Source organism: Vigna unguiculata, chromosome 2 (assembly GCF_037176805.1).
Source record: "Vigna unguiculata cultivar grain cowpea cultivar isolate G323 ecotype 2 chromosome 2, ASM3717680v1, whole genome shotgun sequence".
NCBI classification, from domain to species: domain Eukaryota; kingdom Viridiplantae; phylum Streptophyta; class Magnoliopsida; order Fabales; family Fabaceae; genus Vigna; species Vigna unguiculata.
The window spans coordinates 35,774,551-35,790,859 of NC_140793.1; the positions used below are offsets into that span (position 1 = coordinate 35,774,551).

The following is a 16,309-nucleotide window of genomic DNA, read 5'->3' on the forward strand; positions in this document are numbered from 1 at the left end:
TTATTTCAACGCAGACACTTGAATCTATAGTTATTATTTTGTGAACGGATATTCACTGTTTTTTTTTTTTAAATGTGAACTTATTAGAATCATTAGATATGTTAATATTGTTACAAATTGATGAAGCTTTTACCTATGCGGAATTCAATGTATCTTATTTAAAAGTTTTGTTTACTTTGAATGCTGATTGAACTGTCTAGGCACTTGGATTTCCAACGAACTATTTAGGTATTTGATTTCTTAACTAACTTGATTTCATGATTGAATGGTAAGAAGAAGACAATTTAGTAGTGAAGTAAAGTATTTAGGTTTAGACAATTCTGTGTCCAAAATGGTTGTTGACCTATTTTCAAAAGATACATTACACTATGTTATTTATTTTATTGTATTTTTTTTTTCTTTTCTCTCCTTGGTTTATAACAGGCACAGAAAAAACCAAAGTTTCGTTCTTTTACCAAACATCTTCTTCTTTACATTTTTTTTTCTATCAAAGTGGGCCAAAGCCCAAACTTCAATTAAACAATTAAATTGTTAATTTATGTTTACTTTGGATTAGAAAACGGGAAAATACAGGCCTTCAAAACTGGGATCCAATCACAGGATACTGTTGTCCAGTTTTAAGAAGCAGCGGAATCGATCCACATAAATATTGATTTTACAAAACGCACAAAAAAAAGTTGATTGGACACAGGTGAGGTCTTTCTTTCTACACCTCCAAGCATTTCTTCTGCACCTCCAAATTTTTTTTAAATTCTCAAAATACTCTTTGACTATTTAAGGAAATTCACGGACATCACACCCCCAAAAATATTTCCGAAAGTCAAAATATATGATTCCGAAAATCGACTTCCGGAAGTCAAAAATCATTATCGGAAGTTGACTTCTGAAAATCAAAAAACATTACTGAAAATCGACTTCCGAAAATAAAAAAAATTACGGAAGTCAACTTCCGTAAGTAAAATTAAATCAATTTTTAAACATTTTTAATTTTTTTAAAATCTATATTTTCTAACTTATTTTATTTCAATTTTTAAAAAACACGTATTAAAAATTATAAAACATATAAATTTTAGAAAAATTACTTTAAACAATAAATAAAATATTAAATAAAAAATTGAAAAACAATTTAAATTAAAATAAGAAAATTTAAAGTTAAAAAAAATGAAAAAAAATATATATATATATATAAACGAAAGTCGGACTTCCGTGTATATATATATATATATATATATATATATATATATATATATATATATATATATATATATATATATATATATATATATATATATATATATATATATATATATATATATATATATATATATATATATATATATATATATATATATTTATTTATTTATTTATTTATTTTCTTTAACTTTAAAGTTTTGTTATTTTAAAATTTTTAAAATTTTTTCAATTATATATTTTTTATATTTTTAAATTTGAATTTATTTTTATATAATTTATTAAAATTTTAACAAAAATAAAAAACAATTAAAAAATCATATTTAAAATAATAAATATAAATAATATATAAATAATGACATTTAAAATTAAAAAAAACGAATATATATATATATATATATATATTTATTTTTGTATATATATTTTCTTTTTTATTTTTTTAATTTAAAGTTTTATTATTTTGAAATGAATTTAAATATTAAATAATATTAAATGAAGCAATTTTTTTTTATTTTTTTGTTTTTTTAATTTAAAGTTTAATATTATTTTAATTTTACTTATTTTTATATTTATATTTATTTTTCATTATATTAAATAAAAATAAAATTATATATATAGATATTAATATTTTTTATATTTTAAGAAATATGAAAACATAAAAAATAAATATAATAATAAACTAAAAAGTTCATTAAAAGTTAAAAATATAAGTTTTAAAAAGAATTAAAAATATTCAAAAAAAAAAAAAATTACCTTACGGAAGTCGGAGAATTTTTCTTTGACTTCCTGGAAGTCAAATATTTTTTGAATTCTAGAAGTCGACTTCCGGTGATACATTTTGACTTCCGGAAGTCATTTTTGACTTTCAAAAATTGACTTCCGATGATATATTTTGACTTTCGGAAGTCATATATTTTGACTTTCGAAAGTCGACATAATTTTGGAGGTGTGGTATCTGTGAATTTTCTTAAATGGTCAAAGAGTTTTTTGAGAATTTAAAAAAAGTTTGGAAGTGTAGAAGAAATTTTGGAGGTGCAGGAAGAAAGACCCACACAGGTGTTGTTGAATGATTAACAAGATGGGCCATTTCCCAACCACTTGAGCATAATGTTTACGGATCCCTTCAAGGCTATTACTTCCTACAGCCCCAATAACTATTAACTGCACCACCCGCACAAGTATTAACTGCATACCAACATTATTAGTGAAAGACTACTTATCTTGCCTCATCCACTGCTTACAGGAAGAAGAGAGGGAGAACATTACACACAGAGAACGTGAAAAAGTTCATTTCAGAACATATTTTATGTGTTTTGGAAAATTCTTTCCAAGAACACATGTCCAGAACACATTTCATGTGAGGATATTTTGAAAAACTTGTTCTAAAAGATATTATATACGTTTTGGAAAGTTTATTTCAAAAATTGTACTTCGCATCCTGAAAATATTATTGAAAAGTTTTGAATAACTTATTTAAAAGTTTTCCGATAGTCATTTTACGTAAAATGGTCATTTTGAAAATTTTCGGGGGCTGGGCAAAGATATTGTGGGGGTGTAGGAAGGAAAAGTCTCCCTTCAATCCTGTTTGCAATTTGTTGTTGTTGTTCTTAGATTTAATACAGGCTTTCTTTTCATTTTGGGCTTTAGCCTGCCTATTTACAAAATATTACATCGAACGAAAAAACAAAGAAAAGAAGAAGTATCCAGTACAATATGATTTTTACTTTTCTTCAAAATTGAATAATCAAATTTATAATTTTTTTCAATTTTTAGTTTCGGATTTGAACCTTTACTGTTAACATTGTTGTATATTATTAAATCTTAGATCTAACATTATAATATATTTAATTCAAATAGTAAAAATAAAACGATTAAGTTAAAGAAACTGATTGATGAGTTTTTATATGTTTTTATGATTAGGAGGGTAGCCACGTCGTGCGTTTGTGCGTGCTTGATTTTTTCTGTAGAATCCTACGAGGAAAGTAACGTATTCTTCTTCGTACTCTCATTCAGATAAATTTCTGGCGTAAAAGAATAATTAAGAAAAAAAATACCTCAAAGAATATGCACACAGAAAACCAGGCAAATAGGAAAGAAATAATTTGAAGTAAAAAGATTAACACCAAAATACATATATTATATTAATTGAATCTGATAAATAAATAATTATTTATGGTTTTTAAAAATTAACCAGCTGTACTATAAGATTTAACAGGCACAACACACATTGCTGTAAACCAGAACAATCACGGTTGACTTTGGTGTGTTGATCGGTATTTAAGTCAACACATTATATAACAGACATGCAATTACACCATAAGTAATTGTAAAATTTCTATATAATGCTTTTGTAAATGATAAAAATAATGTAAATAAATTCTAAACTATCTCCCCATATGTTATTCATTCTTCATTTAGAAACTAATATAAAATTTATTTGTAGAAAATGAATTGCTTTGAAGAAACAACTGTGTAGTGATGAAGATGAAGAGAGAAAGTGTTTTGAGAATGATTGATAGGTTTGAAAAATTAGAAGTAAGAAGTTAAAAAGAGAGAAGTGATTGAGTATTACATGGAGTTCAGGATGAAGTGATGTTGTTGAGTTGGATGACTATGACACTGATGTTGTCTTTGCTTCCACGAGCCATGGCCAACTCTGCCAACAACGAAGCAGCTTCTGTTGCATTGCTTACAACAACACTCTCCTCTTTCAAATTCCTCTTGATTTGCCCATGGAGGCAGCTTCGTACCACCTCACAAACAAACTTGTTAGAAACCACATCCCATAACCCATCACTTGCCACCACCACAAACTCATCACACTCTGTTCTCTCGTACACCATCGTCTCTGGTTCAGATATCACAAAAGGTTTCATCGAATGATCCCCTGCACACAAACACACAGCATATCAAAAATTCAAATGAAAAAATGAAAAAAAAAAAAAAAGTTCGTTTCAGAAGCTTATTACCTATGGATCTGGAAGTAGCAAGAACTCCCAAGACACGACTTCCGTTCCAATTAATCACTCTTCCACCAGCAGCTTCTATTCTCTCTCGTTCATCTGGACGATCAGGCTGATTTGATTATGCGTACACACATTCCACAAAGTTAAACAAACTATTCACTATCTTAACGTGCAACAGCAACAGCAACAGCAACAACAACCAGTAACTAACTAATAATTACTAAATAACCACCTTATGATCACGCGAAAGTGGTACAGCTACACCGCCACGGCACAGCACCGCCCTCGAGTCACCGCAATTCGCCACCACGATCTCCTTCTTCCCAACAACAACCACCGCCGCCGTTGAGCCTGTGGTGTTTCCGCCACCGTCATCGTGCGCCTCACCTCCAACTCCGATCTCCTTGTCCATCTTCATGAAACACGAACACATCACCTCGTACCAATCCAATCCCTTCTTCGCGTTCTCCTTCACCTCATCCGCCAACAGCAGGTGCAGCCTGTCGCGGCAGGCGTTCGCCACCAACGTCCCGCCGTGTCCGTCGTAAACCGCGAAGAAATCGTAACCGCCACACCACTGCCCCGCCGCCACCAAACCGGGAACCACCACGACGGCGTCCTCCATTGCGCGCCGCCTCCCGATCACTGATATGGAACCGTGTGTTGCGGGGGAGGAGGAGGCGGCGGCGGCCTTGGATTCTTCCATGGTGGGAATAACCACCGCTACTTGGCATGGACGCTTTCTCTTCTTGGGATAGTCATCGTAACATCGTTCAATTTCTTTAGATTTTTTGTTCATACTGCTATCTGTCGAATCCATTTCACTACTGATTAATTCTGTTGTGAATTTGTCTTTGAAACAGTGCATGTGTTCACAGTGGTAACGTACTTATGGCTCGTTCGTGTTATTTTATGGGCTTGTTCGTGTTATCGTAATCTCATACACTGAAGGCACCGGCTTATTTTCTTTTCTTTTCTTTTGAAGTTCTCTTCCTCTTCTACGAGGAAACTATGGGTTTTGTATATATGATTGAGTTTACCGTGACACGAATCAGGTCGCTCGCCAAAGCTGAACACATTATAGAAAATGAAATCTGGGGACTACACGTGTGCTTGAAAGTTGAATTATACAAGTAAAACGTGAAGGGATAAGATTTCTTATGTGATCCAATCACAGTTACAAACCTTAGAATGATAAAGGTTGTTAACGTTTTATTATTTATTTTACATTAGTACAATATAATTATTAATTGTTTATGACTTAGCTTAATCTTATTTATCTACTAAAATTTGTCTTTTAAAGTACAAATATTAGCAAATACCAGTAAAAGAGTATAAATACATATTTTTCATCAACAAAATTAAAGTAAATTTTGAAGAAGTTAATGTTAAAGAGTTTCCATAATTAATGTTAATTTTTCATTTTTTTCTTAAATACTTTGTATGAAAAATATCTGACACCTGAAATATTTCTTTTTAGAAATTAGCCAGTTCCTTGAACCAGCCGATGTACAATCATTTATTGGAATTTGCGACAAAAGAAATTATAGATTAATTGCATAAAGACATGTAAAGTGAATAGTGAAGGGAGGGGTGTACTGTGGGCAAAAGAAAAAGAAAAATATGGACAGAAAGACGGTTGTCTGTCTGGTTTTAGGGAAGTGAATGTGATACAAAAAGTGGGAATTGCTTTGGAAAAAGATGCATCAAAAGATGGAGATTGAAGTTAGCATTACCTTAACGTGGCTGTTTCAGCAGGTGCCACTTATTCATAGCTACAGTTTCATGGGCGTGCAAGAAACAAATATCCAGACTCATTGATTTCTCGAGAAGCATCGTCTCATTTTACAAGACGTTTGGTTTAGGAATTACATTACACTTTCCAAAATCAATCAGATTTTTATAATCATGAAAGTTATTATTTAATATATTGACAGCGTTTAATTATTTACTTATTTTATAAGATTTTATTAAAAACTGATTTAAATGTCATTGTATCGACGTGTAGAGGAAATACAGTTGCAAACAGTGTTTTCCTATAAAGAAAGTGCTGCTGCAGAGTAATGGTCTAATAAAGCCAATAATTTGCATAAAATAGTTTTAAATTCCGTGTCAGTAGTTGAACAAAAGCTACGCATGGCGTGTTATCAGCCATTTGTAAATGAATAACCATATATGTAAAAGGATCCGTGAATACTCAAAAGTGCACGTCTAGAGAGAAAAAAAGAAATGTATGGGTGTGAAGAAATTATAAATTATAAATACAAATACATTTATACCATTGGGGTATCCGTATATTCATCGTATATACAGTCACCTAAGGGAAACAATCGAAGGAAGAGAATAACTTGCTGAAAATAAATTCTCCGTGACATAAACTCCCAAAGCACCCTCTGAGCCACGACTTACTTTGCACTCTTGTACATGTTGTCAATAGCACTCTGCGCACAAAATAAAAATGGTGCTGTCAGTACTTTTATCACCCTCCCCCATAAAGAGCCTCATAAAGTTAAAATGTTGACTCTGAAACCCTGAGATGGTGTGCCAGAAAACTACATTTGAAAGAACAGCGATAGCACAAGCAACTAACTATATGCTAAGCACTCAATTTAAATGACCTATTCATTTCCAGAGAAGGCCTACACAGATACACCAGCATGCATGTATCCAATACGCGTTTGTGTGTCTTTAAACAGACGCACAACACACTCAAAATTCCGTAGGATTCAGCTACGGTATGCTGTCAGATTTCACATCTGCTTGCTTGTACACAATAACCATGAGTAAACATCTGAGTAGAAGCAATGTGAGTGTGGACATAAATTGCAAGTTAGATAAGAATATTTTAACTTCTAGAACCTGCATGTGTAGCTTAGTCGTATCACACGATTACATAATCTAATCAATGTTCCACAAAATCCCACAAAATCGGTTTGAAAGGTGAGGTTTGCAACCACACATATATACTTTAAATTAAGTTGAGGTGTTTGCACACGAGACTCTAAGTACTCTAATATGTTAAAGGGTGAGATTTAAGCCTAACTCAAACCCCACAAACCGGCTTATAAGGTGAGGTTTGCACCTTACTTATATATTATGAAATTGTCTTATTATTAATCGATGTGGGACTTCCAACACAGATTTTCTCATAAATTGTGTACATAACATTTTAAACTATGACATTTAAGTATTAGTAAGTAGGCCAAAGTAACATCCATCCCGACACAGTTATACTTGAGTTTCCACAGGCAGGTGAAAAAACACTATACAACCACAAGACCATATTGCTTAGATCACACTGACTAATAGCCCATACAGCCAACAAAATAGGAATTGATTGAGATTTCTCAACCTTTTCTATTTGTTGTTCGGTTATGAGTAAAGAAAGGAAGAGGAGGAGGGGGGTGGTGGGGGAATAACCTTCAATTTATGAAGGCTGTTCCACTTTAAGACTATTCAATATGAAGTGAAATGAAATCCTGAGAATTTGACAACTTGTACCTGATAAAATTTAAGCAACTGTGGCCTCTTCTTCTTATATGTTGGAGTGATAAGGTCACGTTCCATGTCAAATGGAATCGGGTCAAGATGAACTCCTTTTATAAACTCGAAACCTTTCAACTGCCAAATATATTTCATCATCCCACAAAACTTCAGTACATCAATACATGTACTTGTAGAAACATGTTTACACATGAGACAAGATCATTTAAAACAAGTGCAAGACCAAACAAAATATTTCATGTTAAATATTATTACTACCCAAAAATAGTTATTAAACAACTTTAGATTGATGTGAAATTTTATCATACACACAAATACTCCAAATACAAAATATGATGATAAGAAAAGCGAAATAAAAAATAAAAATAAAAATACCTTTTTTTCCTTTGCGATCTTTGAGAGCTCTTCAAGTATGTAACTTTTTGCTCTAGCATCTTCACAGAGAGAATTGAAGTCCTTGGATATAGCATTTTCTTGTGCCCATTGTTCAAGTGCTTCCTTTCTGGGATTAACAACAGCAACAAGGAAGGCTTCAAAACTGTTTCCATAAACCCATATCTGAAATAGAGGAGAAAAAGGTTTATATCTTCATGGAATAGAACATTTTCACCTCATTCAATGAAAAAGATAATTTAGAACCTTGTTTCTTTTTTGCACTGGACTAAACCTTTTGACATCATTATTCATTTGTATGTCCAGATGTTTGAACAAATAGTAGCACAGATACATGCTCCAGTAGTTGTCTTACCTCTTTAGAAAAATATCACACTGAACTACAGTGCACACTAATATACATCAACATGCACCAATACCAGGTCAACATACAAGGGTACTTGCTGATGTGAAAATTTATATACTGTTAAAAAGAAATATTTCTAACAATAAGCTACAATTTGAATGTGTCTAGCGATGAAAGAAAAATATCCAAGCCTATTTAGTTTAAACGTCATGATAAAAAATATCAACCTGAGCAAGAGGGTTAGTAGGCCATGATTGGTCCCAAAGTTTTGTAATTCTATCATCAACAACTGAGGTTATCAGCTCTAGCAGTATGAGTAACATTTCCTACTCTTCTACATATTTTTCCAACTGGATATAAGCAATAAATTCGCTACAAATAAGGACAGAAAAACCATTGGAAGGAATAGGGTTCTCAGGACTTACAGATTCGATACAGGAAACTTGACCATAAATGTTCTCCAGGTTTTCGACAGCAACATATTCTCCTTGTGAAAGTTTGAATATATTCTTTTTCCTATCAATAATTTTCATGCTTCCATTAGGTTGCCACTCTCCAATATCCCCTGTTGAAGGTATCATTTGTGAATAAAAGAAAATTTGTAGCCTCATAGCTAATATAAGAAATTATCTATAAACCTCAATTTTGGAAAACATAATAAATAACCTGTATGGAACCATTCATCGATCAGAACCTCTTTGGTGAGATCTTCACGTTTGTAGTAACCTGAAAACAAGGTTTTACCCTTTACACAAATCTCTCCCCTTGGTGTGCTTGCTAGGGCATCATATCCCATTTCAGGAACAGATTCCAGGCAAACATCAACATTTGGTACTGGAGGGCCCACTGTTCCAAGCATTTCCATTTCATTTGGTAATGAGACAAAGGTTCCCGCACAGGTTTCAGTCAGGCCTGTTCGTATTTTAACAGGACCACCGAGTAAATAAGCACAGTAGTAAACGTATTCAAATATGCAACTTTAATAGCTATTTGACAAATATAAAATGGCTATAAATGTTCTGAATTGAAAGTAGTACAAAATTTTTACGTAATTGAAATTCACTTGAAGTAAATCTTTCAACATTTACAAGTTCAAGATCAAATGAACTAAAGGGTAAAGAAGTAAAATAAGAAACTCTTCCTTTAAAAATATACAGTTAATTGATTTTCTTTTCAACTCCCATTACTACGCTATCAAATGCTATCTGCTTTCTCAAATTTTACTTGATTACAACAAGGGAACAAGTATAAAACTGGTTCCATTCTACCTAGTGTTATTTTGAACTGTGACAAACACTCCTTAAAATATTATTAACATATGTAATCCTCGGATAAAAATAAAATACTACTATCTTCTGATAAAAAATCAATTTCAACTAAGAGCATATGCTTTTGTGTCACCATCACATGGAAATCAAATTAATGACATTTTTCTTGAGAAGTGATAGCATGGTATAAGTTTGATTTTCATATTTAAAAGGAACACACCATATCCTTGTAGGACATGACAACAAGTCACCACCCGTAAGTAACCTTCCACATGTGCAGATAAAGGTGCTGCTCCAGACAAAATAAGACGAACTCTACCTCCTAAACCCTGTTTTACCTGATCATGTAGCAAAGCCATGATTAGGAATAAAGATCCAGTAATACTGAGTGGCCGGAAAGTTTAGATTTATAAATTTCACTACCTTATCAAATACAATTTTATCACAAATAGGGGATGCCTCTCCATGTGTAAACCCTTTCTTCATGTTATTCAGCTTGCTGAAATCAAATTTCGGAATTTGCATTGTCAGAGTATAGCAGAACTGATTATAAAAAATAAATAAATAAAATATTGAAGTGTCCACTAAGAGACCAAAAGAGATTTAAACACATACATAGTAAAAACGAATATTAATCTAACATGAATTTGTAAGCGAAATCAATCATGAACAATCTTAGTGCCATAACAATCATACAGAGAATCCACGACAGTTTTTTGCATGTTCACGATGTCACGCAGACTCAAGTATTTATTTACAAAAACAGCACTTACTATGAATAAGCACAGTTGAATAATGTCTTCTTCAAGAAGCCCCCAGAAGCAATCTTCTGTGTCAAACCTGTGTTCCAGATCGGGGTTAAGAGTCATAATCCAATTTTCTCCATGTTGGGAGGGGTGGGAAGAAAAATGTAAAAGAAAAGCAAGAAAAATGCTACTCCTATATTAAAAAATTGTAGAGTAGCTTTCTCTACGGAAATAAAAGTTTGACCATCAACACTGTATGATCATGGGAAGATCATCAAACATGTCAGCAATCACAAGAATTTTCAAGAGTTTACCTGAGTACACTCTATCGAGCACACGGGGAACAGCACAGAAAACAGTTGGTTTTAGTTCCCCAATATCTTCAATTAGCAATTTGACATCCTAAAGTAATTGTGTAAATGATGGTCATATTCCAAATCCAGAGTTCAATTATGATATTAAATCTCCATTCTGTAATGACAGATATACTACATATACTCACCCCACGCCAAAAACCTATTGAAGCACCATGCCATATGAATGTTTCCTCAATGACCCTATCAAAGATATGTGCAAGAGGCAGGTATGATATGTATACATCCTTCTCACTCAACTGCAAAGAAGGCAAGAGGAGGGAGACTATGAGAGTCAAAGAAAGGATAGCTATGCATTCAGTATCCTAAAACGTAAAATGAAATTGCATATTCATGTATCTCCGAGTATAGTGCAGGAGTTGTGAAAGAAAACAACATACTTGTTCATTGACACTCTCCAACAGTCGCTTAACACCAGCTAAGAGAGTAATAATACTCTCATTTGATATCAACACTCCCTTGGGGTCACCAGTAGTTCCACTAGTATACATTATTGTACAGATGTCACTCCTTTTCTTAATTGGAAGATCATAACTCTGATCTTGACCCTGTGGCATATATTAAAAATTGAATTAGGAACAGGAACCACAAAATACCAAAGAGGTGAAAGATATGATTACTTCCTACAGGAGTGACTGAAATTAACCAGAAAAATAAATTTGGATGTATTTGTAACTACATAAATTGGCCCAGTCAAATGCTCCCCAAATTTCCATTTACAATATCATCCTTGTTTTTTCATTTCCAGTGCACAAAAAGTTATATTCATTAATTGTTTTATATAAGTATTATGCCAACTGTAGGTGGATAAAGCTTGTGATACAATTTTTTCTCTGTGTAGTAATTACAAATGTAATTGTGGAAGGAATGCTTTTATTTCTATGTTAAAACTTTCAGAAAAGAAAGAGTAATAGTGTACGAAATGAATAACCCACCACTTGTAAAAATTCATCCCACGAATATATTACCAACCCAAACTTCTCAACTTCTTGCCTTTGTTCAGGTGTAACCTTTCCGAAGCTTACAATAGCTGTAACAAAGATGTAAAAGTGAAATGATTCTTCCTAAAGCATAAGCACTTTAGTAAATAAAGGAGAGAATCAACAAAAACTTACTCTTGAGATACTTTGTTGCATTTGGAAATGTCTTCAGTAGCTAAAATTTTCAAAACAAATATATGGGTCAGATTGACTGCTTGCATGATAAGATTGTACAAAACTCTCTAATCTTTCCTAAAAGTTAAACTAATTTAAAACAAAGGATTTCAATAGAAGAACCTCGGGTATCTTCTTTTCTTCCGCAAATGCAATTGAGACCTCTGCGTGGCTTATAATAAATTCTACAGCTCCAGCACCTATTTCATTCCGAGGAGAATGTCAAAGCAAATGATAATTACAAGTTTAGAAATTGAAAAACAAATAACTGTAAAATGGGATATTGTTTTTGTAAAATTGGATATTGTTTATGCACTATTTTAATTTGCCGAATTGCAGTAAATTTTTATGAAAATACTTTCTTTTGATAGAAAAGTTATAAGAATTTAGTTAAGGGACGAGTTTCAGTGAAAGTTCTTTACTTGCATCATTTTTCAAAAGGAATTTATTCATAAACTAGGTGAGATTTCAAAAGGTATAGATTAATGAATTTATTTGTTCAGAAAAATTACAAAATATAATAAAAAAAAATAGACACAAAAGGTTTTGATAAATGTTTGCATTTAGAACTTATATAACTTTTTAAGATGTAATATTGTACATAAGTTTCTAAAAAGTTCATAAATTAGGAAAGTTTTTATTTGTTGGAAAAAGTTACAGAAAAAAATGCTACATGACCACCAAAGTTGCAACTTTTCACACAACATCAAAGCTTTTGAGATTACAGTTCCTAGATAGTAGCAACTCTTTGTACAATTATAGATGACAAAAGCAAATTTTAATTGCATTTGAGTATAAGCGTCAACATGGAGTAGAAACAAGATAACGAAGCGGTGACATACCCAAGGTATCATATAAAGGTACACAATAGAGTCCATGAGCATTGCAGGCCTGCGATTTTTTGCCAATATGTCAAAAACCATTGGGTGAATGAACCAGGGATACCCATAATTGGCACAATATAAGCATAGAGATATAAGTAAAGAATTGGAACTCTCTGCAGAGAATAGATATTCATTATAGGAAACGAAGCTTCATTCCAGAAATATCTTATTCTCCTTTCAACTTAATGAGGGCTGAAAAACTCACCACCGAGTAAACAACAAAGTAGATTTAGAAATAATAATAAATACTCAGTACAAAATACAAGCAAATGTCAACACATGAATACTGCAGAAAACTCCCACATATAGGGTAACAGAAGGGAAGGGAATTCAAAATAAAATTTACCTCCATGCTCATAATCCATTCTGCTGAATTGGCACCATAAATACCACATTTTACACCCTGCAAAACCAGTAATATATGAATTAAGCTCAAAAGAACAAAATGCTAGAAAATATAAATATTATCATATCATATGCAAAAAAATAAAATATCAAAACATGTATAAACAACGATCCAATATGCAAACTTATGTGCAAAAGGGAAATCTGTCATATGCTAAGCACTTCAACTCATGAAACCAAGTTTTTGAATCAATACTGAGATTCTTAAATTTTGGGTTTTGACCAAAATGAATATCAAAAATTAGTCCATAGAATAAGCTGGAGTTAAAACTATTTTCATTGTATCCCTACTAGACAAAAAACTATCTCCAACAAACACCCATAGCGTTGATGATTGAACATCTTCAGCATAAAGTTAACACGAGTCTTGAGCATAAAGTTAACATGAGTGAACATCTTTGAGTGGTTTGATAATCACCAAATAACAAGTGACCCGATAGACCCAACATATTATAATTTGGGTTTTTGTTGTCCAACAAATACCCTATTTCTGTTATAACTAATCATATAAGATATCCAACACGGTCCATGCTCGTACAAATACCAAAATTATAAAGCAAGGTTGTCAAATTTGAGAGTCTTCATAAACTAAGAGTTACCTAAGGAAAAAGAGGATTAAAAGAAATCTGTTGATGACATAAATGCATAACGTAATACTTTTTATACAACAATAATTCACTATTTCAACTTAATGATAAAGAAAAGTAGCAAAACACAACAATAAAGTATGATATTATACTAGTTTTAGATACGATTAAACTTGAATAAATGGTCAAATCTAACAGAAATTCATAAAAGCATAAGTTCTTAAAGTGAAAAAACATTTAAAAGAGGAACAATTTCTTCAAATAGTTTTATCCCTAATAAAATATTGTTAGTGCTGTCAATGAATGGCAAAAACTACATTAGTTCCATACTCAGTTGACCTGAGATTTTAAAGAGTTCGTCTGAGTTTACTCTGACATTGAGAGTAAATTCGTTTTCTTTACCAAGGACTGTAAACTCTTAAGAGGTTAAGAGTTAACTAGAAAGTCTGACAACTTTATTATCAAGAACATGCGGCATTTGAAATATGTCAAAGGTATGAAACCATGTTAATTGCACATTAATCTTGTTTGTAAATAACGAACAAGTGAACAACCCAACATGCACTTTGAATCCAAGAATTTGGGATAGCGTAGTAATACTACTGAAAAATGTGGGGAAAATCTTTCATTTTTCGGTAAGAAAGACACGGCTGACTTACTTCTCCATAACCACAGCTACGGATGGAATTCCCAACTTTAATCACCTGGTCATATACTTCTTTGTATGTTAACCACTTGTACTTACCTGCCTATACAGTCACGAAAAGGGAATTCAAGTCAGTTAAAAGCGAAAAATGGTCAACCAATGTCAATAAAAATTCCAGAACACAGAACTCAATCGGTAGTCAAAACATCACCTTCCCATCCACAATTTCCCGGCGACCAAGCATTGGACTAGTTGGGTATTTCTCAACAGACAATCTGTAACAGTACAACACACTCAGAACTGAATTGACTAATATTTTATCAATACAAGCCATAAGTTCCGTTGAACCTAACATTGATCTGGATCAACACATGTCGTGGACCAAGTCCTAAACCAGGTAAAAAAATTAAACGGAACGTTCAAGTCGTCTTCACGCACATGAAAAGCTCGCCAACATTTATTAAAATTTTGAAAATAAAAAGAAAAAAAAAAAAAAAAAGGTACCGACAATGCAGGCTCTGGTACACGGAATTAATACTTTCACTTTCCAAATAGATAGCTACTAAATCAAGTAAAATTAAACTGCATACTTAGGTTCTCTTCATGCACACGAAAGTCCAACAACATTTAATTCATTGTTGCAAAAAAGTGGTGAAACCGAAATATGTACTTCCACTGCCCCAAATAGATAGCTCCTGCCTAACTCTGATACAGATCAGAGAGCTCTGCATGGCAAGTTGGTATACTAATTCAAGAGATTCAAATAAACTATCCGATTTGTACGTAATTAGAGAAAATACATCTTCCGACTGTGAACGTAAAAAGCAACGATCATTACTTCGAACACCATAAGCTTTCCGGTAAAGTCTCACACAGCAATTCCAGATCATATATCCACGAAAGTAAGTAGGAGCTTACTGATCTGACATTTATGCATCAAAAATCGACGAAGAAAACGAAGAGTAGTGAAATTAAAGTGACAAGCTCACCGGAAAACGTCCCAGCAGCAATCGAGGCCTTCGATAGGAGCAGGGAATCCATCCTTGGCGAAGAGGCTACGGTACACGGGTCCTCTGGATGGCCTTCCTTCACTCGCCTCCTTCGCTTTCTCGACCTCAACGATGTAACTCTTCTGTGCCATCACTGTGGCAATTCCTCCGAAGAATCACGGTGAATCCGAAACTGAAGTGTTTGAAATTGGAAGGGAAAATGGAGAGAGAGCAGAAGAGAGTAACAAATGGAAAGAGATTTTGTATGAAAGTTGGATGAAATTTTGTTTGACTTGGACTAAGAGAAAAGTAGTGGTGTGGTGGTAGAGAAGGTGGATAGCTCTGCCTCTATTGCGTTGGCGTTACTCTGCTTTCTAATAGACTTCACAAAATTAGGTTTGAGCTGGTCAACAAATCCTGAACCAAATTTTTGCATTAATTGACTTCCCTACTTTTCTTTATATATATGCCTCCTTCTTTTCCTCATAAGGCAGTGTTTCAATTTCTGGAAACTATATTTTCAAACTAATATTAGTCAACATTATGGAAAAAATAATTACAAGTTTTATTTTCACTTTTATAAAACAATCCATTAACTCTATCTTTCTATTTTCTTATTTTATAATTACTTTTAGAAAATTATATGTATGTATTTGGGGCAATGTTGACAGTATCATCAATAAATGTTAGAGTGATGCTAAAAGTATCTCACTTTTCTAGTTGTACTAACATATTAATATTAATATTTACTACGCTTTTAAAACAAATTAATTATATCTTAACTTTTTTTTGAAAAATACGTCAATTATATCTTTTTCTTTTTAAATATTAATTGTATAAATAACCTGTGTCACGT

At 32.5% G+C, this 16,309-nt stretch overlaps 2 protein-coding genes across 2 annotated transcripts; both read right to left on the minus strand.

Annotated features, from left to right (window-relative positions):
• Nucleotides 1–3,564: 3,564 nt before the first annotated feature.
• On the minus strand, nucleotides 3,565–5,191 carry LOC114173083 (protein phosphatase 2C 51-like). The gene is made up of 3 exons (XM_028057303.2): nucleotides 4,390–5,191; nucleotides 4,161–4,266; nucleotides 3,565–4,078 (listed from the first exon to the last, which is right to left on the minus strand). The coding sequence occupies exons 1-3, from the start codon at nucleotides 5,023–5,025 to the stop codon at nucleotides 3,771–3,773; spliced, it is 1,050 nt and encodes a 349-aa protein (XP_027913104.1). The 5' UTR covers nucleotides 5,026–5,191; the 3' UTR covers nucleotides 3,565–3,770.
• Nucleotides 5,192–6,276: 1,085 nt separating this feature from the next.
• LOC114173082 (long chain acyl-CoA synthetase 4-like) lies at nucleotides 6,277–15,857 on the minus strand. Its single transcript, XM_028057302.2, has 19 exons — nucleotides 15,454–15,857; nucleotides 14,676–14,739; nucleotides 14,478–14,567; nucleotides 13,173–13,229; nucleotides 12,785–12,833; nucleotides 12,066–12,142; nucleotides 11,904–11,943; nucleotides 11,724–11,818; nucleotides 11,169–11,336; nucleotides 10,917–11,027; nucleotides 10,729–10,816; nucleotides 10,442–10,508; nucleotides 10,092–10,167; nucleotides 9,889–10,006; nucleotides 9,067–9,312; nucleotides 8,826–8,965; nucleotides 8,037–8,219; nucleotides 7,659–7,778; nucleotides 6,277–6,598 (listed from the first exon to the last, which is right to left on the minus strand). Exons 1-19 carry the CDS (start codon nucleotides 15,603–15,605, stop codon nucleotides 6,563–6,565), a joined length of 1,977 nt encoding a protein of 658 aa, XP_027913103.1. The 5' UTR covers nucleotides 15,606–15,857; the 3' UTR covers nucleotides 6,277–6,562.
• Between the last annotated feature and the right edge of the window lie 452 nt (nucleotides 15,858–16,309).